Raw genomic sequence first — 25,355 nt, 5'->3', positions numbered from 1 at the left:
TAAAACAGAGGTCAGCAAACATTTTCTCTGAAGGGCCAGGTAGTAAATATTTTAGGCTTTAAAGGTCACATAAGGTCTCTGTCACATATTCTTTTACAACCCTTTAAAGATGTAAAATCCATTGTTAGCTTGCACCATACAAAAACAGACTGGGCAAAATTTGGTTGCTGGCAGTTGTTTGCCCACCCCTGGTATAAAATATCTACTTTCTGTCTTGACAGAGGAATTGCTGTCTTCAGGCTTCTTGACAGTCTACTGCCTGAAGTAGGGAAAGGCCTATTTACAACCGAATGTGGCTTGTGACAAAAGTAGACATGGAGGAGAGTGCCTACCCACTTTTGACTCTCCCAAGCAGTTTCTCCATTCACTCACTCATTCAGTAAATTTGTTGCACCTACTATGTACACTCTTAAATATCTTTGTGTTAGCAGAGATTTCCAGTGTTTCTTCCTTAAAGGGGTTTCTTTAAACTTGTAATTATCAGGTCCTTATATGTTTTAGGGCAGATCAGGATTAAAATCTCTACTAGCACTCAAGAGGATTCATGATTATAAAAAATGAATCTAGCTAACAATGATATCCTTGCACTCAATACTGACACATCCTTCTTAAAGTCAGAGCTCAGGGCTTCCCTGGTGGCGCAGTGGTTTGAGAGTCCGCCTGCCGATGCAGGGGACATGGGTTCGTGCCCCGGTCTGGGAAGATCCCATGTGCTGCAGAGCAGCTGGGCCCGTGAGCCATGGTCGCTGAGCCTGCGCGTCTGGAGCCTGTGCTCCGCAACGGGAGAGGCTACAACACTGAGAGGCCCGTGTATCGCAAAAAAAAAAAAAAAAAGCACAGCCCAGATGAGGAAAAATATATAACTATCTCTTATTAAAAGACACTTTGTTTCCTACCATAGGCTGAAACTTTTAAAAAATCTCAAATGTAGAACATCCACCAAATAACTTCTCATTTTCCTAGTTCGTTGCCATGTAACATAAAGTCTGGATCCAGGTAGGGCTCTTCATCAGCTTCCTATTTCAGCCATAAAACAATACATTTAGGGGTGAATACTACTTCTGAAGCAATTGACACTCCTACATTTCATCTCAGGGAAGGAGTAATCATGATTCTGCTCCTTCAGGAGAAAAACTGTCAGCTTTCTGAATATTCCTGCTCTTTATCCCAGGTGAGGGAAGACTTTTTAAAGTGGCCAAAAGGAGTACAGGACTTCAGTATTAAAATGTAAAGGTTGCCCCCATTCCAGATCTTTGGTACAGACATCAACTACAATAATCTGCTTACCCACATCACAGAGACATGGCACATTTTGTAATTAGAAATGTTTGTGATTTTCCTTTTGACCATGTAAACAAAAGGGGAAATGCCTTGGGAAACTACTTTTGCAATGTTTTCTCATTTCTCTTAAATACACAAGTGCACAACCAGTTCTCCCTTTGACCAAGTTCACGAGGAGAAAGAATAGAGTGGACCAAGGTTATCGCTTTCGCTCTCCTCTTTGAGTCCTTTTCTTTTCCTTTTCCTTGCGCTCCTGCTTGGCTAGCTTGTCCCTCTCCCTCTGCAGCTTGTCCTGTTCCTTCTTCCTTTGGGACTCATCCCGAAGAGAGTCTCGCTCCAGTTTTCGGGCATTAAGGACATCTTCCAAGTTGGTGTTTCGAAACAGAGCTACCGGTGAGTTAAGGGATGAGGGTCCAGGTCACACAGGTCTCAGCTCCTGCTCTCTCCTCATCCTTGCTGTCGTCTCTCTACATGCCAAGTCTTCAATACTCTCTACCTATCCCTAGTCTTAAAAAAAAAACCTTACGTTTATCTTTGGTCTAATGGGAAATCCTAAAACTACCATTAGTAAAAAATTAGAATAAAAATCTCATTCAGACTTATCTCGAGTGTTAAATATTTCATGAAAATGAAATTTCATTCTACAGTAAGTACTTATATCATTCACTGACACAATATTGCATAGTATCCAGGCTAGTTTTAGTAACTATATTAAAGTAACTGGCAAAATTTTTATGTACTTGGTATTAAAATGCTTGAAAAGAGTTAAGTTGTTTAACCTTACTAAACTTTATTAGGTTGCTTTTTTCCCTAGACCACTAAAGCTTATGTGAAAATCATGTTCTAAGGAAATAAGTTTAACCAGTTAGAAAATACCTAGCCAAAAACTTTACTCTTCATTTCTTACAACTTTAAAACATAACCTGTTACTACCAGACAAGCTCCTCTTTACTCTTAAAACATAATTTTTTTTCTGTTTTAGTGCTTTAAAATGAGTAAGTCTCCCTGAAATAACCCCCGCTTCTCAGATAATCCACCATACTCCTCACCTTTAAGGTGGATTTCTAAATCCACGTTCTCTAGGAAGCTGCTCATAAGTGATTCTGTTGGTAGGGATTTTCCTCAGCACGTATGTTTCAATCTGTCTGTATTTTAACTTAAAGTCTTCAGTGTTTGTAGTCTCTTTCCACTGAATTATAAGGTCTTTGAGGACAAAGACCAAAACTGCAATATTGTTCTATTTGCTTCCACATTGCTCGGAAACCCAGCACTTTACGCAAGGAACATAGATTCTCATTTTCCCTTAGAAATCCTTTCTCTAAACTAACCCCTTCACAGTTCGTGTTAACATAATTTCTTCGGGGAAAATTCTTGCTAAATTGACTATTTAGTACTGTCCTAGGACTGGGGCTCACAATGCTGGCCTGACCTGTGTCCTTGGAGGTAAATGGAGCCCCCAGCAAGGACAGTAAAATAAAAACTGACCCACAAGAATATTCTATGGAGAAACACACGGGGATGGACACAGAGAAGGATACATTTCTCAGAACCAATGCTCATCATGGTGGCACCTGAATCATCCTTCTCATCTGCTTCAGTGAGTGACGTTAAGGAAAGTCGGATGGGAAACAAAGGTTAGCACATCCCAACCCAACATCAGAAGACAGTGACTAAGGTGATGGGTAGGGGAAGCACGCTGAATGGAAGGACTCTGCCAGGGGTATGACGGTAGCCCCAGGAGAGTCATCTTTGGAAGTCTCAGCTTGGGGAAGACTGCTCCGAGCTTCTGTAAAACCCTTACCCGTCAGAGGCTGAAAAGAAACTGAAGCTGGTCTAGGTGGACTGCCACATTATCTGGGAGCCAGGGGATGGCAAGAGAACCTCAAAAACAGTGGTTCTCAAAGTGTGGTTCCCAGAACTCCCCGAGAACTTGTGAGAAATACACATTCTTGGGCCCCACTCTGGATCTACTAAATCCAAAACTGGGGGGCATAAGGCCCAGCAATCTGTTTTAACAAGTCCTCCAGGAGAACCACTGCTTAAAACATTCTTTTCGAGCCCAAGAAATGAGATTTTGTAGTTGGAACCTCAGCTCTGCCAAACCTGGCAAGAAAAATCATGAGGGAAAACTAGAAGAGGAGTTGGCCCCAAAGAGCCTAAGAATTCTTTCCTAACCTAGTGACGTTTCTGGTATGATGTCCACTCCATTCAAGCAGGCTCAGTAAGCGAAGCATTCCCTAAACAAATTTCAAATTCACAGGGAACCAAGTCTGCCCCTACCAGCAACACCTTCTTTTTACACAGTCCCCACTCAAATTCCAGGTTTATTCTGGTGTTGCTTTGGGGGGTTCAGTCTCACTTTTATTAATTATGTGGTCACTGGAATATTAAAAAAAAAAAAAAGATTCAAATGAAACTGCTCCAAATTTGGGAATCCAAATTCAAATCCAGGTTCTAGTCCTGGTTTTGCTATTAATTCTTTGAATGTCTCTGATCAACCATGCATCTCTTAGTGCCTCAGTTTCCTTATCAACTGTGAAAAAATATAAAGATGGATTATACATGTAACACTGTGCTTCATAGAAAGGTATTATACAAATATAAAGAATCATAAGTGTAAATCAACTATGAAGAATCAGAGCTAGAGCATATTTTCTGAAAATACAATAACAGTGTTCCATTCAGGCATTATTTGTTTCACACTGAAGTTTTCAGGAACATATAGATGTGTCTTAAAAAATGTAAGTCCAGTATCAACCATTCCAGCGTCATTCCTCACGCCCACCAAGGGCTATAGATCACTGCCATTTCAGAGGAGAAAATTAAGCTATAGAGGGGGATTGGCAGCTTCCCAGAACTCACTGTAAACCAGCAAAGGCTTCTGGCTCAAGCCTCAGAGAACGGCGCTGAGACTCCAGAAAGGATATTCCTCTTCGTCTGTCACGTCGGCATACTGCGCCAGGAGCGCAGCTTTCCGCTGCTTCTCCTCTTCTGACACCATCCTGGGCTTCACCACAATCTGCGCCTGCTTCTCAATGAGGGTGGCAATGGCCTGGACCTCATCTGGGAGGTGGTGAGAGGGAAGGGAGGGACAACAAGGTTGTATGTGAGAGGAAACACGCTCACCGAACCACTAGTCCACCCTGGCAGTGCTTGCAGTAAAGGCAAGGGCATCTGCTGACTCCTTAGAGCTCTGGGGTGCAAAGGAGGTGCCTCGGGGGCCAATGAGAAAGGCAAGGAAAGGCCATGCAGGCCAGGCTTTAGGTCTCGTATCCGTCTTCAATCAGAGCAGCCCTGCTTTTACTTGTTTTATATATTGAAGTTCTGCTGCTTTAAAAAAAAAAAAAAAAAAGGTTAAAAAGCACTGCATTAGAACCATAGATAATCAAGCCTCCAAACATGAAACTTTCTCTCCTCTCAACTCAGAAACCAAAGAAGGAATCTAGCACCAACTTAAGCTGGTCTATTTCATGTGGATAATTATGCTAGGTGAAATTCTTATATTATTTTAAAATAAAATCATCTGTTAACTTCTCCATTCTCAAAGAAAGGAGACAATGGTGTCAAGCAGTGATTCTCATGCCTGGCTGCATATTAGAATCATCTGGGGGAGCTTTAAAAAAGACAGCAATGCCTGGGTCCCCATCCCAAAGATGTTTATATAATTGGTCCATGGTGCGGCCCAGGCCCAGGCACTTTTATTTTTATTTAAAAAATTAATTAATTTTATTTTATTTTTGGCTGTGTTGGGGCTTCATTGCTGCACGTGGGCTTTCTCTAGTTGCGGTGAGCGGGGGCTACTCTTCACTGTGGTGCGTGGGCTTCTCATTGCGGTGGCTCCTCTTGTTGCAGAGCACGGACTCTAGGCACATGGGCTCAGTAGCTGTGGCATGCAGGCTCAGTAGCTGTGGCTTGCGGGCTCTAGAGTGCAAGCTCAGTAGTTGTGGCGCATGGGCTTAGTTGCTCTGCGGCATGTGGGATCTTCCCGGACCAGGGATTGAACCCGTGTCCCTTGCATTGGCAGGCGGATTCTTAACTACTGTGCCACCAGGGAAGTCTTGGCACTGGCACTTTTAAACGTACAGCAAGCAATTCTAGTGTACAGCCACGACTGAGAACCAACATGTAGATAGCTTAGAATAGATTTTATTCAAGTTTGGATTTATGATTTGAGCTTTCTGCAGTTAATTTGTCATCCTAATGGTAACATCTCTTTCATTTTAAAGGGTGGAGGGTTTAGCTGAATAAAGCAAAAGACCAATCATAATTTGTGTTATGAAATGAGAATATGAAAAAGATGGGAAAATATAGTTGACCCTATACCTGCAGAGCAAATCCACAAGGGGGAGTGGGAAGAGGAATGAAAACGAAAAAAGAAAAAACCACAATGAAGAGAGCCATGGTCAGCTGAAGCAGAAAAATGTAAAAGGAAAAAAGAAAACCAATGCTCAGTTAAAAAGTTAAAGTAAGCTGCTCTGTGTTTGCCAGTTTAACTTATTTTAGGGCAAATGAGCATCCACTGGAGAAAACTAAAATCTCTTTCTCTAACAGCTGTAGAGTAAAGGCTGTTGGAGATGAGACGTAAAAACTCCAACTCTACCTTCTTTTTTCACTTTGGTGACAACATTCTGAGTTTCCGACCATCGCTCCACAATCTCCTTGCAGATGTTAAGAAGGGAATCTTCTTCCTGGTTGGAAAAGTAGACCGATTAATTTCCTGAGAGCCCTCAACCTGAACAAAGTCTAAGCAGAGGGCAGAGCTCCCCCTGCTGGTGATGAGAAGAAATCACAGGGAGGGTTTGGGAGCCACAGAATAGAGATTATGTTTCTCTTCTGAGGCTCCAAACACAGAGGTAATCCTGTGTGTGAGTCCCAGAAGCCACATCTGCTAGGACAAGAGCACCCACCCCATCCTGCCAAGCTCCAAAGGAAAGGATTCTCACCAACTCAGGGCAGTCCTTCTCCTTTTGGGGCAAAAACCTGTTGCTCGAGTCAAAACTCTATGAAATCTTCCTTGGCCAATTTACTCAACTCAGAACACTCTCCAAAGTTTATCAACTTTCTTGCTGGAACATATCCACGAGCTTGCTGATCCATAATAAAGAGAAGTTAAGTGAGTAGATGGTCTCCTATACAACCATTCCTCTGTCCATTTTTCATAAGCACACATATTCTGCACACCAACCAATCTTCCTCCTTAGCATGGTATGACAGAAAGGATGCTGGCTTTCGTGTCAGACTTACTTAAATTCAAATCCCAGATCTATGAGCAAGTTTCTTAACTTTTCCAAGCTTCACATCTTCCCAGGATTTGAGAGAGGATGAATGTGTATAAAGGGCCTACAGGCCTAACCACCGGTGGTCCAGCAGTTAGGACTCCATGCTTTCACTGCCGTGGGCCAGGGTTCAATCCCTGGTCAGGGAACTAAGATCCCACATGTTGTGCACCGCCAAAAAAAAAAGAAAAAAAAAGGCCTACACCACTGGGCAAAGAATAGGCATTTCAACAAATATGGGTATTTCCCTCCATCTTCTTTTTGGCTGCCTTCACCATCTTCATCTTCTACCCCTCAGGATGAGCTGTCAGTGTTCACATTTCCTAATGTGTCAGGCACTGTTCAAATACATAAGAATTCTCAGAGTTCTGAAAACAATCTCAAGAAGCACTCTCAATTTAGAGATGAGGAAACCAAGGCACAGAGATTAAGTAACTTGCCCAAGGTGATACAAGTAATAAGTGGATTAAACAGGATTTGAACCCAAGCAGTCTGGCTTTGAGCCCACGTTCTCAACCGTTATATTACACCATCTCTCAGAGAAAAGTAAGGAGAGGCAGAACACAGACTTACTGTGGATATCCTTATTTTGTACCCAACAAAGGATTCCATCCTCTACCCTGCATACTTTTAGCATGCATGCCAGACATATTGAACTTCTTTGGTCCAGAGTTCCAGTCTTGCAAGGATCCCCAGCAGGAAAAGCGAAGGGAGAGGAAAAGAAAAAAGGGTAGGAAAAGGAATGGAGAGGCAAAAGGGAAGGGGCCCTCATCCAAACCAAAGAAGTTCATTCCTCCGTTCATTTATTCATCCGGATGGTTCCTGCCATATTCAAGGCACCAAGATGAGTGCTAAGAGATGAATGAGAAACAGTCACTAGCCTCATAACACTTACAACTTAGAAGGCTGGTATAGAAACAGCTGCGACGAAATATAATATCCTGTCTACTAAATCACTGTGATAATCATTTCATGATGTATGTAAGTCAAATTGTTATACTGTACACCTTAAACTTATGTAGTGCTGTATGTCAATTATATCTCAATACAACTGGAAGAAAAAAATGTAACGTCCTACTTAATGCTATGACCCTACTTAAAATTGCTCACCCCTCCATTCCACTCCTGACCCTCTTACAATGCTCCTTTTTTCCTAGCACTAATCATTTTCTAACATACTACATAATTTACTGATTATGTCTTTCCTTACCGGAATATAACCCTTTGAGGGCAGGGATTTCTGTCTATGTTGTTCCCTAAAGTACCCCAAGCACTTAGGGCAGTGCCTGGCAGAGAGTAATCCATCAATAAAAATTTGATTAATCAATCAGCGTGGGACTTCCCTGGCAGTCCAGTGGTTAAGACTTCGTCTTCCAATGCAGGAGGTGCGGGTTAGATCCCTGGTGGGGCAGCTGAGATCCCACATGCCTCACGGCCAAGAAACCAAAACATAAAACAGAAGCAATATTGTAACAAATTCAGTAAAAGACAAAAAAAAATCAATCAGCCCAAGTGCAATCAGAAGGAATAAAGGGAAGGATGACAGAAGTTTTTGTTTACTGTCATTTGCTCCCAATTATATATACTATTTTGAATCTTACCTCAAATTGTTGCTGACAAACTTCTAAATTCCTAATATTGAATTTAGCCCAATATGGCGATTGATTTGGCTATGCCTTTTGTTTTTCCTAGAATGGGATTTGGTACAATAGTCGGGAGGGTTTTTTTTTTTTTTTGGCGGTACGCGGGCCTCTCCCTGCTGTGGCCTCTCCCGTTGCGGAGCACAGGCTCCGGACGCGCAGGCTCAGCGGCCATGGCTCACGGGCCAAGCCGCTCCGCAGCATGTGGGATCTTCCCGGACCGGGGCACGAACCCGTGTCCCCTGCATCGGCAGGCGGACTCTCAACCAGTGCGCCACCAGGGAAGCCCTAGTCAGGAGCTTTTATATGCAGCCCAACTGACTGACAGACAATAAGCAGTGCTATGAGTGATGTGTTTGGTCTATACCATATTCATTGGCCTTGCTGCCCTGTAAAGTTGCTCCTCAGTTTTCATGGACAGGACCCCTGCCTCCCCATATCATTCCTGGCCAATTCTTCCCAAAGTCATTTTCTACATAGAAGGGGTTGGGAAAACTGTGAGAAAATTAAGCATGGTGTGTGAATTGGGCAGAGGGAGGGAAGCTACCTTAAAAATGAGTTTGTCTTCTGCAGTTTATGCAAACAAGAGGGAAATACAAAGAACCAAATCTGGTCTAGATAACCCTTCTACCAAGAGACTGTTAAGAGTCTAAGGCAAATTCATGCCTGCCTTTATCAGCAGACATACAGTTCTAAGTAATGATACAATGTAAAGAACAGGTCACGGAGCTGGTACCAATGAGTACCCAAATTACTTCAACTTCTTTTTCATGGAGTCTTTAGAAACTTCCCAGTGGGAGATTTTTTAAAAAGTAACTTAGGGCTTCCCTGGTGGCGCAGTGGTTGAGAGTCCGCCTGCCAATGCAGGGGACACGGGCTCGTGCCCCGGTCCGGGAAGATCCCACATGCCGTGGAGCAGCTAGGCCAGGCCCGTGAGCCATGGCCGCTGAGCCTGCGCATCCGGAGCCTGTGCTCCACAACGGGAGAGGCCCGCGTACTGCAAAAAAAAAAAAAAAAAAAAAAAAAAAAAAAAGTAACTTAAATTGCTTGCCTCCTACTCTTTCCCTCTATGACCTGCAATGTAATGGTTCAAGAAAAGAAGTTACTCCACTGTGTTGTATTTCCACTGAACTTATGAGTTGCAACACAAGCTATGTTAAGGCTTTCCCATTTATAGGTCAATCTCACCAGAGCAGGCTCTGGAACTAAAAGAGGGCCCTTGCCAGGAGGCCCTGGGACAGCTGCACTAGTGTTATGTTTTAACCACGTGACCAGTCAATGAACTGCACTTTCAGCAAGTAAGTGTAGGTAGAGATGAGGGCAGGAGAAATGATCAGGTTGGAAAAGTGGACATCTTGGTGGCTTACTACTTAAATACAGTTTAAAGCACAATTTCTGAATTCTTGAATTTGCTTCTAAAAGGCTAAGTATCAAGTTTATCTCTCTTCTTTAAAACTCTGATCTCTCTTACTCCCCAACCTACTCCCCCCAATGATTACTTTATTTCTAAATACAGTAAAGGATCAAGCACAAAATTTGTTTCCGTTCTGCCTAGGCGTGAAAAGACCTCTACCGCCTAAACTGACCTTTTTTGGACTCCTACCTTCAAAATAGGAAACCGAGAGGGTACCTCCTGCAGGCTTTTGTCAGGGGCACTGCCTCTAAAAGGGCACAGACATCTCAGAGCACTTAATTCCCCCCTCTGAACACTGTCAGCGGGTGGGAATGAAACTGGTTGTTAGACGTTTATGATAAAACTCATTTAGACATTTCAACGCCTTTGGAAGAATACTCACCCAGCTCATCCACAGGCATCTGAGAGGGCCTTGTCCTCAAGAATAAGGTAAAGCCTTTCCTCTCTATGCACCTGCAACCTTCCGGCTCCCAAAACCCTGGGTGGGGAGCAACCCCCTTCCCACAAGGCCCAGGGCTCAGAAGAGTATTCCTCTCCCAGGTGAGACCACTAATCCTTTGGGACACCAAGTAGGGGAAAGCGGATACGAAGAACTGACAGGGGCCGGCAGAGAGGCTAAAGGAATGTGTCCGGGCTTCTCACCAGGAAAGCAGAGAGGATACCCTGCAGAGCGTCCAGCTTCTCCTCTTCCTCCTCCTCCTGAAGGACACCCAGGATGTAGGCACCGTAAACGGCTCGGTCCACTCCCAGCACCTCCAACCTTCCGTCTAGCCACGATTCAAAGCCGCTGCCCCCTCCATCGCTCTCGCCGGAGGGGGCAACGGCCACTGCGCTGGGCGCCGCCATCTTGGGGCCAGGGTCCTGCCAGCCCCCAGGGCGCCTACCGCAGCGCCTGACGGGCCGCGCCACGGGCTCACTGCGCATGCTCAGAAGCTAAATCCACGCCCCGGCGCGCGGGGCGTAGAACCTAGTCGACCCGTCGGGACCTGCCGGGGCGGTTCGTACCTTCTAAGTAGAGCGCATCTTGGTTTACACACGGTCGTGTGGTCTCTCAGGAATCCTGGCTGGTGAGTAGTCTTCACCGACTCTTTTTTTTACAGTTGGGGAAGTTCGGAGGGGTTCAGTGACCTGACCAAAGTCACGCGGCTAATGACTAAACGGGACTGGAACTCACCTTCGATTCTAGCGCCTCGACCTGCCTCACCAAGCCTCCCTTTCACGCCACTCGTGGGAAGCTAAGCCACCCACTCCCATACAGCTTTCAAGGAGGAAACAGCTGGCTCTGTCCGGAATGCCCACTGTCTCTATCAGCTGCTACCACCTGCGCCTTTCCATGCTCCTCCCGTATGAAAACTCAAGCTCCAGAAAACCTTCCCTGATTCCCTGCAATCTGTGTTAAGACCACTCCAGTGTGCTGCGGTTACTTCTCTGCATTTACCATGCTGTGCTTAACGCTCCACCGGACACATAGTGGGTGCTCAGTAAATGAACAGGCAACCTCGAGTCATTTCTTTCCTTCACTCACTCAACACTTACACAGAAATAACTCCGAGGAGCCTTCTTTACCCATTGTCAAGCATTATCTAAGAGCTTTTGATACATTATCTCTTTAATCCTCCCAACAACCGTGTGAGGAGATGCTTTTATTGTCCACATAGTAAAGATAAGGAAAATGAAACACAGAGTCACACAGTTACAGGGAGCCCAACCAGAGGCAAGTGCTCCTGCACAGCAGGCGGAGCCTCAGATGGCTCTCAAAACACCTGGCTCTGGGCTGAAATGAATTACCCAAGAACCCGGGTTGGCTTTCCCTGAACTGCAGAGGAGGCTGGCAGGTCACTGGCCTGACTTTTTCATTCACTAAATATTTATTGGCATTGCTGCTAGGCACTGAAATATAAAGATAAATGTCACAAAAGCTCTCCCTTCAAAGGGTCTTCAGTGGAAACAGACATGTTTAATCATGACAATACAGTGAGATAAGTGTTTCAGTGTCTAATGGAGATTGCAGTAGGTTGCCTGGAAGAAGATCAGGTTAACATTGCCTGTTGGATTGGAGTTGGAAACTGGAGATGGGAGATCAAGGAAGGCTTCTGGTGGAGGTGATACTTTCATTTTTTTTTTTGAAGAACAAGTGAGAGTTCTTTAGGCAGAAAGACTAGAAGATGGGCTTCCCTGGTGGCGCAGTGGATGAGAGTCCGCCTGCCGATGCAGGGGACTCGGGCTTGTGCCCCGGTCCAGGAAGATCCCACATGCCGCGGAGCGGCTGGGCCCATGAACCATGGCCGCTGAGCCTGCGCGTCCGGAGCCTGTGCTCCGCAACGGGAGAGGCCACAGCAGTGAGAGGCACGCATACCGCAAAAAAAAGAGAAGACTAGAAGAGAAAGGGAGCAGACCCAGATGCATGGCACTGTGTGGGCCCTCCAGAGAATTATGGATGGCTTGAGCAGCAGAGTTCAGATAGAAGATTTTCAAGGGATGACAACAAAAGGAAAGGAAGGGTCTTATATACCTGGCAGAGCGCCTCCTGAGAGAATTCTCTACCCTTATTGTCGTTGGGATAATGTAAATGAATGAACATGGAACATTGTAAAGCTCAGTAGAAATACAGGATACTGTGACCATGGCTTCTGTGTGCTCCCTGAGTTAGAATGTGACAATAATGGAGTCAGAGGCCAGAGTCAGCCCCCAAAGACTTGCCCCTATTTCAGAGCCTCAGATGTACTTTCTAACCCAGTGGCTGTCTTGCAGGTGGGGTTTGTTGGTTAACAGACTTGAAGCCATCATGATTCAAGGATCATAGTTTGAGGTCAGAGCCCCAACGATCAGAAAAGGAGCACAGGGGACTTCCCTGGTGGCACGGTGGATAAGACTCTAAGCTCCCAATGCAGGGGGCCAGGGTTTGATCCCTGGTCAGGGAACTAGATCCCACATGCACGCCGCAACTAAGGAGCCCACGTGCTGCAACTAAGACCAGGTGCAACCAAATAAATAAATAAATAAATATTAAAAAAAGAAAAAGGAGCACAACATTTTGTTCCTTTTTAAGTTTTTACTTTGCAATAATTACAGACTCACAGGGAGTTGCAAAAGTAGTACATAGAGACCTGTGCACCTTCACTCAGTTTCCCCCAATGGTAACATCTTACATAGCTATAGTATAATATCAAAATCAGGAAATCGATATTGGTACAGTGCACAAAGGCTTTTTGAAGACATCCTAGAAACTTCTTACAAAACTGAGTGAAGGCTCTACAGACCCTGCATTTTAAAAAATCCTCATTGGCTATTTTATTACAAAAGTTATAGCTCATAGTTCAAAAAACCAATTCATACCACTGGACAAATGACAGAAAGCTTACAGAAAAAATCAAGATGGCTTTTTACACTGTAAAAAAAATAGTGTCATTTATAACTTTTAAAATATGCAAATTAAACTTGCAATCAGATAACATGTTTTCTTCTCAAATTTAAAAGTCTGATAATACTGTTGATCTGACATTGGGTAACAGGCACTGGAAAATGTTTCTGCAGAAAGTAAATCAGTACAATCTTGTTGGGGGGCAATTTGAAAAGACCCAGCATTTATCCTTCTGGGAATTTATTATAATACATGCATGTGTGCAGAATGACATATTTATAAGGATATTCGTTGCAGTGACGCTAATTGTAGTGAAAAGACAGGAGTAGTCTACATTCTATCTGTAGGAGACTGACTCAAAAAAGCCACAGAAGGAAGTATTGTGCAGCCATAAAAGTGGAAGAAGCTCTTTATGTAGTGACATGTTAGAAAATTCAAGATACATTGTTAAAGAAAAAAGTGAGGCTCAGAACAGTATATAATGTTTGCTACCATTTGTGTTTAAAAAGTTGGAGGGATGGGGAGAAATACACCACATATCTGACCTGGCATGTGCATAAAATATCTCTGGAAAGATACACAAGGGAATGTGAAGATGGTCGTCGCTGAGGAGGAGAACTCAGGGAGACTAATTTTAAAACATCTTGTTTTAAAAGTATGAGCTATTTGTTATATTAATTTACCTTGCATCTTTCTAAAATATTTTTGGCTGCATTGGGTCTTTGTTGCTGCGTGTGGGCTTTCTCTAGTTGCGGCGAGTGAGGACTACTCTTCATTGTGGTGCGTGGGCTTCGCATTGCGGTGGCTCCTCTTGTTGCGGAGCACGGGCTCCAGGCGTGAGGGCTTCAGTAGTCGTGGCTCGCGAGTTCTAGAAGGCAAGCTTAGTAGTTGTGGCGCACGGGCTTACCTGCTCTGCGGCATGTGGGATCTTTCCGGACCAGAGATTGAACCTGTGTCCCCTGCATTGGCAGGCGGATTCTTAACCACTGCGCCACCAGGGAAGCCCCATCTTTTTGTTTTAAAGAAATAATGCCTCCAATCTCCTTTGCTTCCTACCCTACCAAGAGGTAACCTCTATTCCTGAATTTGGTATTTGTCCTCCTCTTGAATGTTTTTAAACATAGTACATATTACTACATATGTAATACATATTATAACATATGTGTGTATGTATCCATAAACAATATATCACATTGTTTTGCACGTTAGACTTTTCATTCTGCAGTATGCTTTTTTCACTTAAGATCTTGAAAATATTTACCCATGTTGATACATGTAGCTCTTATCGTGGAAAGGTTTCTCTAGGCCAGCGAGCATCAAACATATTTTTGCCACATCCTCTTAGCAGGAAAAATATTTTTGCTATGCACCCCTAAAATATGAATATGTATTTATTTATGAATTACATATGTGAACCACTATTCCAAATTAGTGTGTCCATCATAAGATATACAAAAAGATTACTGTAAAAAGGGCAATTGAAAAGAGAAGGAAATAATATACTACAAATATTTATTTATTTGTAGTACAAAAATCATTAGTGAGGGACTTCCCTGGTGGTCCAGTGGCTAAGGCTCCACGCTCCCAATACAGGGGGCCCAGGTTTGATCCCTGGTCAGGGAACTAGGTCCCACATGCCACAACTAAGACCCGGTGCAGCCAAATAAATAAGTAAATATTCTTTTTTTTTTTTTTTTTTTTTTTTTTGCAGTACGCAGGCCTCTCACTGTTGTGGCCTCTCCCGTTGCAGAGCACAGGCTCCAGACACGCAGGCTCAGCAGCCATGGCTTCTGGGCCCAGCTGCTCCGCGGCATGTGGGATCTTCCCGGACCGGGGCACGAACCCATGTCCCCTGCATCGGCAGGCGGACTCTCAACCACTGCACCACCAGGGAAGCCGAGTAAATATTCTTTTTAAAAAATCTTTAGTGAAAATAATGTGACTGAATATGCTTCATTACTTTCCCACCTTATTATTTATTATTTTTAAAATTTTTTAATTGTGGCAAAATGCCCATAATATAAAATTTACCATCTGAACCACTTTTAAATGTACAGTTCAGTAGTGTTAAGGATTCATTACTGGCAAGAGTTTCTCTTGAACTTCAGTGATATTCTCACCCATTGACCAGCTGACTCTCTCATTGAACCTGAGAGTTTGTACTCACACTTGTGTGTGAGTCATTAGGATTTTTTGTAATCTTAATCTTGCTTCTTTGGAGGAATCTTGTTAAGCCTCTTGTTCACTTTTGGGGGCTAGGAAAATCCAAATAGCATAATCTGTAATTCCATTTATCTGAGGATATGTAAACTGTGGAGAACAGTGAAAAACACGCCACCAAACCCTGAAAAGAGAACACAGACAGCCCCTCCAAATATAAAGCTCCCTTACCCTTTACCCAGATAACTCACTTGCTTTACTTCATGACTCAGGATCTCTGACGAGCACAGGGAGGGCACCAGCATCAGTCTGTTTCCTAAAGATTAGTAAAACTTACTTGTTTTTCTTTTGGATAAAAAAATATATTTAAATACTAATGCTTCCTTTTGGCACCTCTGTGATTATCTTGTGTCTGAGGGGTGCCCACCTCTCTTTGGAGACCAGGACATACCTAGAAACAGAATTGCTGAGTTCAAGGGCATAAACCTTGTGGATGTCACCATATTGCTCTCCCAAGGGCTTGTCCCAGTTTGCATTCCCACCCTTGCCTTCACATTTTTGCTAAAACTTGCTTTTAATATACTTTACTTTTTGCCAGTCAAAGGGGTGTGAAAGAGCATCTAATTTAATTTGCATTACTCGTTTAATTTGCATTTAACTACTAGTGAGTCTGAGCACTTTTAATACATTTATCTGCCATTAAAATTTCCTCATCTTTGGGCTTCCCTGGTGGTGCAGTGGTTGAGAGTCCGCCTGCCGATGCAGGGGACACAGGTTCGTGCCCCGGTCCGGGAAGATCCCACATGCCGCGGAGCGGCTTGGCCCGTGAGCAATGGCCGCTGAGCCTGCACGTCCGGAGCCTGTGCTCCTCAACGGGAGAGGCCACAACAGTGAGAAGCCTGCGTACCGTAAAAAAAAAAAAAAAATTCCTCATCTTTGATCAGCTTGATGCTTTGTGACAATCTAGAGGGGTGGAATAGGGAAGGTGGGAGGGAGGCTCAAGAGAGAGGGGATATAGGGATGTATATATACATATAGCTGATTTACTTTGTTTTTTTGTTTATTTCTTAATTTTTATTTATTTATTTATGCCTGTGTTGGGTCTTCATTGCTGCGCACAGGTTTTCTCTAGTTGCAGCGGGCGGGGGCTACTCTTCCTTGCGGTGCACGGGCTTCTCACTGCGGTGGCTTCTCTTGTTGTGGAGCACGGGCTTTAGGCACACGGGCTTCAGTAGTTGTGGCCCACAGGCTCAGTAGTTTTGGCACACGGGCTTAGTTGCTCCGCGGCATGTGGGGTCTTCCCGGACCAGGGATCAAACTCGTGTCCCCCGCATTGGCAGGCGTATTCTTAACCACTGCACCACCAGGGAGGTCGCAGCTGATTTACATTGTTGTACAGCAGAAACTAACACAACATTGTAAAGCAGTTATACTCCAATAAAGATACCAAAAAAAAAAAGAAAATGAGCAAAAGACATGAAGATATTATACCAAATAAGATATACAAGTGGCAAGTAAGCACATAACAAGGTGTTCAACATCATTAGCCATAAAAGAAATGCAAATAAAAACCACTCTGAGTGAAAAAAGTCAAAAAAAAATTTCCTCATCTTTGAATTGCCTGTTTATATCCCTTGTGGGTTTTTCTATTGGATCATTTGTTTGTCTTTGCCATGCTAATTTGTAGGAGTCTACTTTTTCTTTTCTCTTAATTTTTTCATTAATTTCATTAATTTTTCTTAATTTCATTAATTTCTATCCTTTATTATTTCTGACCATCTGTAATCTTTGGGTGTACTCTTCATTTTCTGACCTCTCAAGGTGAACACTTAGCTGATTCATTTTCAGTCTGTCTTATTTTCTAATATAGCATATACATTTAAGGTCATACATTTCTCTCTGTTACTTAGCTGAATTTTACAACTTTTTAAAAGGAATCTCACAGCTTTTGATATATCGTTTTTCATTGTTGCAGTTCTAGATATATTACAATTTCCATTGTAATTGTTTTATTCTCCTATCATGAATTATTTAGAAATGTGTTTTTTTTAATTCCAGAGTAGTGCATTTTGTTTTATCTTTAACAAACAAAAAAAAAAAACTTACCTTTTTGTTTTTGATTTCTAACTTCATCATACTGTGGTCATAGGATGTGTTCTGTATGATGTCGATTTTTTGGTATTGGTTGATACTTTAGTGGCATAGTATGTCAATTTTTATAATGTTCCATGTGTACTTGAACATATTTTCTAATATTTATATATTAATGTTTGTTAGTTATATCGTTGAATCTTTTATATGTTGCTAATGTCATTTTATTTTTGTTTCATCTGTCATCTGTTTTTTGGAGAAAAGTATATTAAAATGTCCAGTATATTTGTAGATTTTACAGTCTGCCCTTGTATTTCTGACTTAAATATTTTGATGTTGTTAGAGTCATATAACTATTAGGTTACTTCGTCCCTGGCAAATTGTTTATCATCAAGGAATGACACCTGTATTCCTAATAATCCTTTATCTCTTGAAATCTATCCTGTCAGATTTTAATATCACCGTATCAGTTTTCCATTTTGCCCTACACTGAGAGGCAGCAGAGAGCAACGTGAAGAGCATGGACTCTGAAGTCAGGCTGCTGGGGTTCAAATCCCAGCACTGACACCTTCTAGCTGTGTGACCTCAAGCAGGTTTTTAACCTCAGTGTTCCCATGTATAAAATGGGTGCAGTTACTACCTACCTCAAAGGATTATTATGAGGATTAAACTAATTACTATTTTTAAAGCACTTTGAACATCATAGTAAGCACTCCATATGTATTTGTAAAATTAAATAATTAAATATATACCTGTGCAGCCCTTTTCTGTGTCACTATTTTATAGGTATTTGTCTGACAAACACCATATAGCTGCTAGATACTGTAATGCTGCAGTAGATACCTTTATTACATAAGTCATATCCCATATGTCTGAGTGTATCTGTAGAATAACTCCTAGAAATGGGATTGCTGGGTGGAAAGATATGTGCATTTGTAATTTTCCTAGATAGTGCCAAATTGCCTTACATAGGAGTCTGGTGCAACCCCAATGTAAGGCAATTTGGCACTATCTAGCAAAATTGATCTTTGCCAGGCTGTTAAGTGAAAAATGGTATTTAGTATAGATATAATTTGCATTTCTCTTATTTTAAGTGAGGTTGAGCATATTTGAATGCTCTTTGTATTTCCTTTTCTGTGAATGTTCCTTTACCCATTTTCAATTCGGTGGTTGATCTTTTCTGGATCTATTTGTTAAAGTTTTTTACATATTGGGAAATCAGTCCTTGTTCCATGATAAACTGATTTTTTTTCCTAAGCACTTCCTCTCAGGAATCAAGAAAAACAATGAGAGAGAACAACTTGAATTATTATCTCAAAATATTTTTGCCGAGTGGCAAAATGTCTGTTCACAGACTTTGTGCTAAACACATCTTTAATCTTTAAAACCTCACTTCCTGGTAGATAATATTATCTTCACTTTACAAATGAAAAAACTGAAGATCAGAGAGATTCTTTTTTTTTTTCACTCATTCAACAAATATTCATTAAGAACCTACTAAATTCTTGGGGCTTCCCTGGTGGCACAGTGGTTAAGAATCTGCCTGCCAATGCAGGGGGTACAGGTTTGAGCCCTGGTCTGGGAAGATCCCACATGCCGCGGAGCAACTAAGCCCGTGCGCCACGACTACTGAACCTGTGCTATAGAGCCCGTGAGCCACAACTACTGAGTCCGTGTGCCACAACTACCGAAGCCCACGCATGAAAAGCCCGTGCTCCATAACAAGAGAAGCCACTGCAATGAGAAGCCTGTGCACTGCAGCAAAGAGTAGCCCCTGCTCGCTGCAGCTAGAGATATCCCACGCGCAGCAAAGAAGACCCAATGCAGCCAAAAAGAAAATAAATAAATTTTTTTAAAAATTAAAAAAAAAGAACATACTAAATTCTTTACTTAGGGGATATAGCAGTGAGTAAAACAGAAAAGGTCCTTGTTCTATGGACTTACATTCTAGGGCGGAAATATAGACCACAAACAAGAAAACAAATTACATACTTTCTGATAGTGGTAAGTGCTGTGAAGAAAATAAACCGAAATGGTGTAACTGGCAAGGAATGGGGGCGCTACTGTTAGGTTGGGTGGTCTCAGAAGTCCTAGCTGGAAAAAAAATGAGATTTGATCTGATGCCTAAAAGGAAAGAGAAGATCTGGGAAATGGAACTGTTAGTGCAAAGGCCCTAAGGCAGGAACGAGCTAGGCTTGTTCAAGACTCAGAGAGGTTTGGTCTGAGGAGCAAACGGGGAAAGCCGCTCAGAGTTTTTGAAAAGGAGGGTAATATGATGTGATTTTGTCAGTGAGGATAAGGTAGGTTCTGGTTTTAGGCCCTTTTCCATTTTTTAAAATGGAGAATGCCAAACAGCTTTTTTGCTTATGTGTGTATTTGTTATCTATTGCTGTGTAACAAATCACACCAAAATTTAATGACTTAAAACAACACTAATCATTTATTTTCTCTGGGTTTCTGTGGGCCTGCAATTTGGGAGCAGCTTGGCTGGGATTTTATGACTTGGGATCTCTTGGGAGGTCGCAGTCATCTGAACGCTAGACTAAGGATGAAGGATCTGCTTGCCAGATGGCTCAGTCACAGGATGGGTAAGTTGGGGCCGGCTATTAGCAGGAAGCCTCCATTCCTCTCCACGCGAGCCTCTCCACAGGCATACTTGAACATCCTCATGTCATGGCTGCTGGCTTCCCCCATGTCAGGTGATCTAAGAAACAGCACTACAGATATTGAAATATCTTTTATGACCTAGCCTCAGAAGCCACACATTATTATTTCCTCAATACTCTCTTGGTACCTAGCCCTGTTGGATGTGGGCATGCTATCAGGAGTCGAGGATAGTCAACGCAGGCCATCTTGGAGACCAGCTACCACAATGTGGGTATCTTTAAATTTATACTAATAAATATATTTTATGTATTTGTGTGTATATATATTCTTATAAAATCATATTTCACATTTACCATCTTAGGAATTAAACCAAAATTTTAAAATACTAGTTTGTTCATTTAAAAATAACCCTCGGGCTTCCCTGTTGGCGCAGTGGTTGAGAATCTGCCTGCCAATGCAGGGGACACGGGTTCGAGCCCCGGTCTGGGAAGATCCCACATGCCGCGGAGCGGCTGGCCCCGTGAGCCACAATTACTGAGCCTGCGCGTCTGGAGCCTGTGCTCCGCAACAAGAGAGGATTTGATAGTGAGAGGCCCGTGCACCGCGATGAGGAGTGGCCCCCACTTGCTGCAACTAGAGAAAGCCCTCGCACAGAAATGAAGACCCAACACAGCCATAAATAAATAAATAAAATTTAAAAAGGTAAAAAAAAATAAATAAAAATAACCCTCTTGGGGCTTCCCTGGTGGTGCAGTGGTTGAAAGTCCACCTGCCGATGCAGGGGACACGGGTTCGTGCCCCGGTCCGGGAGGATCCCACATGCCGCGGAGCGGCTGGGCCCGTGAGCCATGGCTGCTGAGCCTGCGTGTCCAGAGCCTGTGCTCCGCAGCGGGAGAGGCCACAACAGTGAGAGGCCCGCGTACCACAAAAAAAATAAAAATAAAAAAATAACCCTCTTGGTCTCCCCTGGTGGCGCAGTGCTTGAGAGTCCGCCTGCTGATGCAGGGGATGCGGGTTTGTGCCCCGGTCCGGGAGGATCCCACATGCCGCATAGCAGCTGGGCCCGTGAGCCATGGCCGCTGGGCCTGCGCGTCCGGAGCCTGTGCTCTGCAACGGGAGAGGCCACAGCAGTGAGAGGCCCGCGTACCGCAAATAAATAAATAAATAAATAAATATAACTATAAATAAGTGCTCTGAGATGGGTTAGGGAGGGTGGGAGGGAGGCTCAAGAGGGAGGGGATATACATATAGCTGATTCACTTTGTTGTACAGCAGAAACTAACACAACATTGTAAAGTAATTATACTCCAATAAAGATGTGAAAAAAAATAAAAATAAAAAATAAGGTGGGGGGCTTCCCTGGTGGCGCAGTGGTTGGGAGTGCGCCTGCCGATGCAGGGGACGCGGGTTCATGCCCCGCTCCGGGAGGATCCCACGTGCCGCGGAGTGGCTGGGCCCGTGGGCCATGGCTGCTGAGCCTGCGCGTCCGGAGCCTGTGCTCCGCAGCGGGAGAGGCCACAGCAGTGAGAGGCCAGCGTACTGCAAAAAAAAATAATAATAAGGGGGGCTTCCCTGGCGGCACAGTGGTTGAGAGTCTGCCTGCCGATGCAGGGGACATGGGTTCGTGCCCTGGTTCAGGAAGATCCCACATGCCGCAGAGCGGCTGGGCCCGTGAGCCATGGCCGCTGAGCCTGCGCGTCCAGAGCCTGTGCTCCACAACAGGAGAGGCCACAACAGTGAGAGGCCCGCGTACTGGAAAAAAAAAAAAAAAAAGGTACTTACCTGGTGGCGCAGTGGTTAAGAATCTGCCTGCCAATGCAGGGGACACGGGTTGGAGCCCTGGTCCAGGAAGATCCCACATGCCGCGAAGCTACTAAGCCCATGTGCCACAACTACTGAGCCTGCGCTCCAGAGCCCTCGAGCCACAACTACTGAGCCTGTGTGCCACAGCTACTGAAGCCCGCATGCCTAGAGCCCATGCTCCGCAACAAGAGAAGCCACTGCAATGAGAAGCCCGCGCACCACAACGAAGAGTAGCCCCCGCTCGCTGCAACTAGAGAAAACCCACGCACAGCAACCAAGACCCAATGCAGCCAAAAATATAAATAAATAAATAATTTTTAAAAAAATAAAAATAAGCCCTCTGAGGGACTTCCCTGGTAGCACAGTGGTTAAGAATCTGCCTGCCAGTGCAGGGGACACGGGTTCAATCCCTGGTCTGGGAAGATCCCACATGCCACAGAGCAGCTAAGCCCATGCGCCACAGCTACTGAAGCCCGTGCGCCTAGAGCCCGTGCGCCACAACAAGAGAAGCCACCGCAATGAGAAGCCAACGCACAGCAACGAAGACCCAACGCAGCCATAAATAAATAAATTAATTAATTAAAAATAAATAAATAAAAATAAGCCCTCTGTGTGTTAACATAAATGATGCATTTTTAATGGAAATAGAAGAATGGCATTATTGTACATTTCTGCAAATCTCTTTCATACCTGACTTAACAGAAGAGTGTTGGATTCTCATGTTTGCCTCTGCATACTCCACTGAACATTCATGAGAGAAAGAGAGCAAAAATGGATAATGAGCATTTGGTGCCCTAAGAGTGAAGCTGCAGGAGTGGACCTTTCTTGGGATAACCAAACCTACACCAAGAGAACAGGCTGGAGACAGGTTCTGTGGTGTTCTTGGTCACCCATTTATGGAATTTCAGAAGGGCAGTGGAGATTACTGCCAGGCACAGCATGACCTCTGTGCAGACAAGTGAACTGTAGAAATTCATTACTACTCCACCAAGAAGCCCCCATAAAAGTGGTTAACCTGGGCACAGAAGTGTGGAACTGAAATCCTCAGAGCATTGTACTTCCTTTCTACTGCCTGAGTATTACTGGATTGAAGAATTGCTGCTTTTTGTTAGGAGGTTCATTTCATTTCCCATTACTCCCAATTTCATACTCAGAAGCACTGAGAATTTCAAGTGGAGTATATTGAAGTAGACTCAGTTTCTTTGCATCCTTTCTGTACTCAATTTTTAAAATTCTTTCATAACCCTATTGAGTGTTTTTTAACTAAATTAACAAGGCTCAAATGATCCACACAGCTCCTGTGGAAGTCACTTACAAGAACATGAGATTTCTTATTACACACAATCCAACAAATGTGACCTTAAACAAATTTATAGAGGACCTTAAGAAGTATGGAGTTACCACAATAGTAAGACTATGTGAAGCAACTTATGACACCACTCTCGTGGAGAAAGAAGGCCTCCATGTTCTCGACTGGCCTTTTGATGATGGCATACCACCATCTAACCAGATTGTTGATGATTGGTTAAGTCTTGTGAAAATTAAGTTCCGTGAAGACCCTGGTTGTTGTATTGCCGTTCATTGTGTTGCAGGCCTTGGGAGAGCTCCAGTGCTTGTCGCCCTAGCATTAATTGAAGGTGGAATGAAATATGAAGATGCAGTACAGTTTATAAGACAAAAGCGGCTTGGAGCTTTTAACAGCAAGCAACTTTTGTATTTGGAGAAGCATTGTCCTAAAATGTGGCTGTGCTTCAAAGACTCCAATGGTCATAGAAACAACTGTTGCCTTCAGTAAAACTGGGGTGCCTGATGCCATTGCTTGGAAGTGGAAACTAGATGGGATGGAATTTGTCATACGTGTTAGCCAGCACGTTGTCTTGGTGAAGTCCGATGAAGCTTCCATAGGAGTGTTGAAAAGCAGTTTTACCAGGCCAGAAACCTGGCAGAATTGCAACCTCTGTGTTTGGGTTATGATCAACCTACTTGGACACTTAGCAAAGGATTCTTGCTGTTCAGCATTTAAAATGTGCTTATCATTTGTACCAATTGACCTTTCCTGAAATCATGCAATATTGAGTCATGTCTTTAAATCTGTTTCCATGCCAGAATCTTATCAATATATAAGAAATTTAGAAAGACTAGGTGCCAAAATACCCAGGACAATACTTGTATATTTTTCATATCATATAGGACTAAAATCCCAGGAACTATGAACACTCTGGACCTTGTGTGGTTTATTCCTTCCATCATTTCAAACATAGAAAAGTAGGGCCTGTAAGGCTCTTTGCTCACAATTCCCACATTCATACCAGTATACATCAGATTTGCTCCTTTTGTTCTTTTTTTAATTAACCAAGTCTTACAGTGATTATCTAATGTCTTTCTGTAAATCTCATTTTGTGCTGTTATAGGAGACCTCCATTTTGAAAATCTACATTGTACAGAAGCACATGTTTTTAATGTCTCCAGACAAAAAAGCCTTACAGTTAGTTTTAATGTTTGCACTTTGGGGTGCAACTTACAGGGGGGGCCTGATGAAAGAATGGGAGGGGGCTATTAAGTACTTTTAGTAAAGTGTTGCCTTTGTCTTGTGCAGGACATATAGAACATGCCCTTTAACTTAGTAAATATTTTTTAAAAGGTAGAAATACTTTGTTATTGTAGCTAAAACAATTCTTAATCATAAAATTTCTGAAATTCTTGTAATTATTCTTCAAACTTATCTGAAGTTGTTTACCAACTTAATTTTGTTTGAAGTGTGATTCCCAACCTCTCTTGCAAAAAAAAAAAAAAAAAGAAGTGGGTTTACATTTAATACTTTATATGCCTTTTGAGCTGTGTAGCTTAATATTTGGATACTTGACAATTTGTTTTATTATGTAATTGATAAAATGGTGATGTGTATTAATATTAGCTCAACCATATATTTATACTGTCCGGGAACATGTGGTTATAGTTCTGTGGGAGAAATAATTTGTCAGTGTTCACCAGCTTGTAAAAATCTAGTGCGAGGGCTTAAACCTTAAATAAATGATGAAATGCATTTATCGTCATTGAAAAAAATGGGTAATGATGTTAATATCACTGTAAAAAGTTTCGACCTCATGGAACCTTCTGAAAGGGCTGAACCACACTTTGACAATCTTGAGCTAGATTCTGATATGGTAACAAATGATGCCCAAATCTCAGTAGGTTACAACAACAAAGGTTTATTTCTTTTTTTCTTTTTTTTTTTAAGGTGAATGGCTTTTTTTTTTAATTTATTTTATTTCTGGCTGCGTTGAGTCTTCGTTGCTGCGTGCAGGCTTTTCTCTAGCTGCGGCGAGCGGGGGCTACTCTTACTTGTGATGTGCAGGCTTCTCATTGCGGTGGCTTCTCTTGTTGTGGAGCACAGGCTCTAGGAGCAAGGGCTTCAGTAGTTTTGGTTCATAGGCTCAGTAGTTGTGGCTTGCGGCTCTAGAGCGCAGGCTCAGTAGTTGTGGTGCACGGGCTTAATTGCTCCGCGGCATGTGGGGTCTTCCCGGACCAGGGCTGGAACTCGTGTCCCCTGCGTTGGCAGGTGGATTCTTAACCACTGTGCCACCAGGGAAGCCCTATTTCTTGCTCATGCTACACATCCATTATGGCTTGCCCATGGTTCTGTTCCAGGTACTCTTCACCAAAGAACCCACGTTGACAGGGCACCCTTTGGCTGGACATCGCTAGATAGGGGAAGAGAGAAC

The 25,355-nt window shown here is 43.2% G+C and overlaps 2 protein-coding genes across 2 annotated transcripts; one reads left to right on the top strand and one right to left on the bottom strand.

The window, feature by feature from the left end:
- Positions 1-1,310: 1,310 nt before the first annotated feature.
- On the bottom strand, positions 1,311-10,537 carry CCDC43 (coiled-coil domain containing 43). The gene is made up of 5 exons (XM_081218051.1): positions 10,254-10,537; positions 5,882-5,969; positions 4,209-4,344; positions 2,820-2,878; positions 1,311-1,668 (listed from the first exon to the last, which is right to left on the bottom strand). Exons 1-5 carry the CDS (start codon positions 10,533-10,535, stop codon positions 1,481-1,483), a joined length of 753 nt encoding a protein of 250 aa, XP_081074177.1. The 5' UTR covers positions 10,536-10,537; the 3' UTR covers positions 1,311-1,480.
- Positions 10,538-22,798: 12,261 nt separating this feature from the next.
- LOC308607538 (protein tyrosine phosphatase type IVA 1-like) lies at positions 22,799-23,464 on the top strand. The gene has a single exon (XM_081219551.1). It carries the CDS (start codon positions 22,916-22,918, stop codon positions 23,426-23,428), a length of 513 nt encoding a protein of 170 aa, XP_081075677.1. The 5' UTR covers positions 22,799-22,915; the 3' UTR covers positions 23,429-23,464.
- The last annotated feature ends 1,891 nt before the right edge of the window (positions 23,465-25,355 follow it).

The sequence above is a fragment of the Mesoplodon bidens genome (genome assembly GCF_964165515.1).
Source record: "Mesoplodon bidens genome assembly, chromosome: 19".
In the NCBI taxonomy this organism is placed as follows: domain Eukaryota; kingdom Metazoa; phylum Chordata; class Mammalia; order Artiodactyla; family Ziphiidae; genus Mesoplodon; species Mesoplodon bidens.
The sequence above is the reverse complement of the archived record's forward strand: the minus strand, read 5'-3'. Positions and strand labels throughout refer to the sequence as shown.

Coding starts and splice junctions, on each gene's coding strand:
- CCDC43 (XM_081218051.1), bottom strand. CDS start 10,535: ATGCGCAGTGAGCCCGTGGCGCGGCCCGTCAGGCGCTGCGGTAGGCGC. Junction 5,970..10,253: donor GTATCCTCTCTGCTTTCCTG/GTGAGAAGCCCG, acceptor TTTTCCAACCAG/GAAGAAGATTCCCTTCTTAA. Junction 4,345..5,881: donor CACCAAAGTGAAAAAAGAAG/GTAGAGTTGGAG, acceptor ACCACCTCCCAG/ATGAGGTCCAGGCCATTGCC.
- LOC308607538 (XM_081219551.1), top strand. CDS start 22,916: ATGATCCACACAGCTCCTGTGGAAGTCACTTACAAGAACATGAGATTT.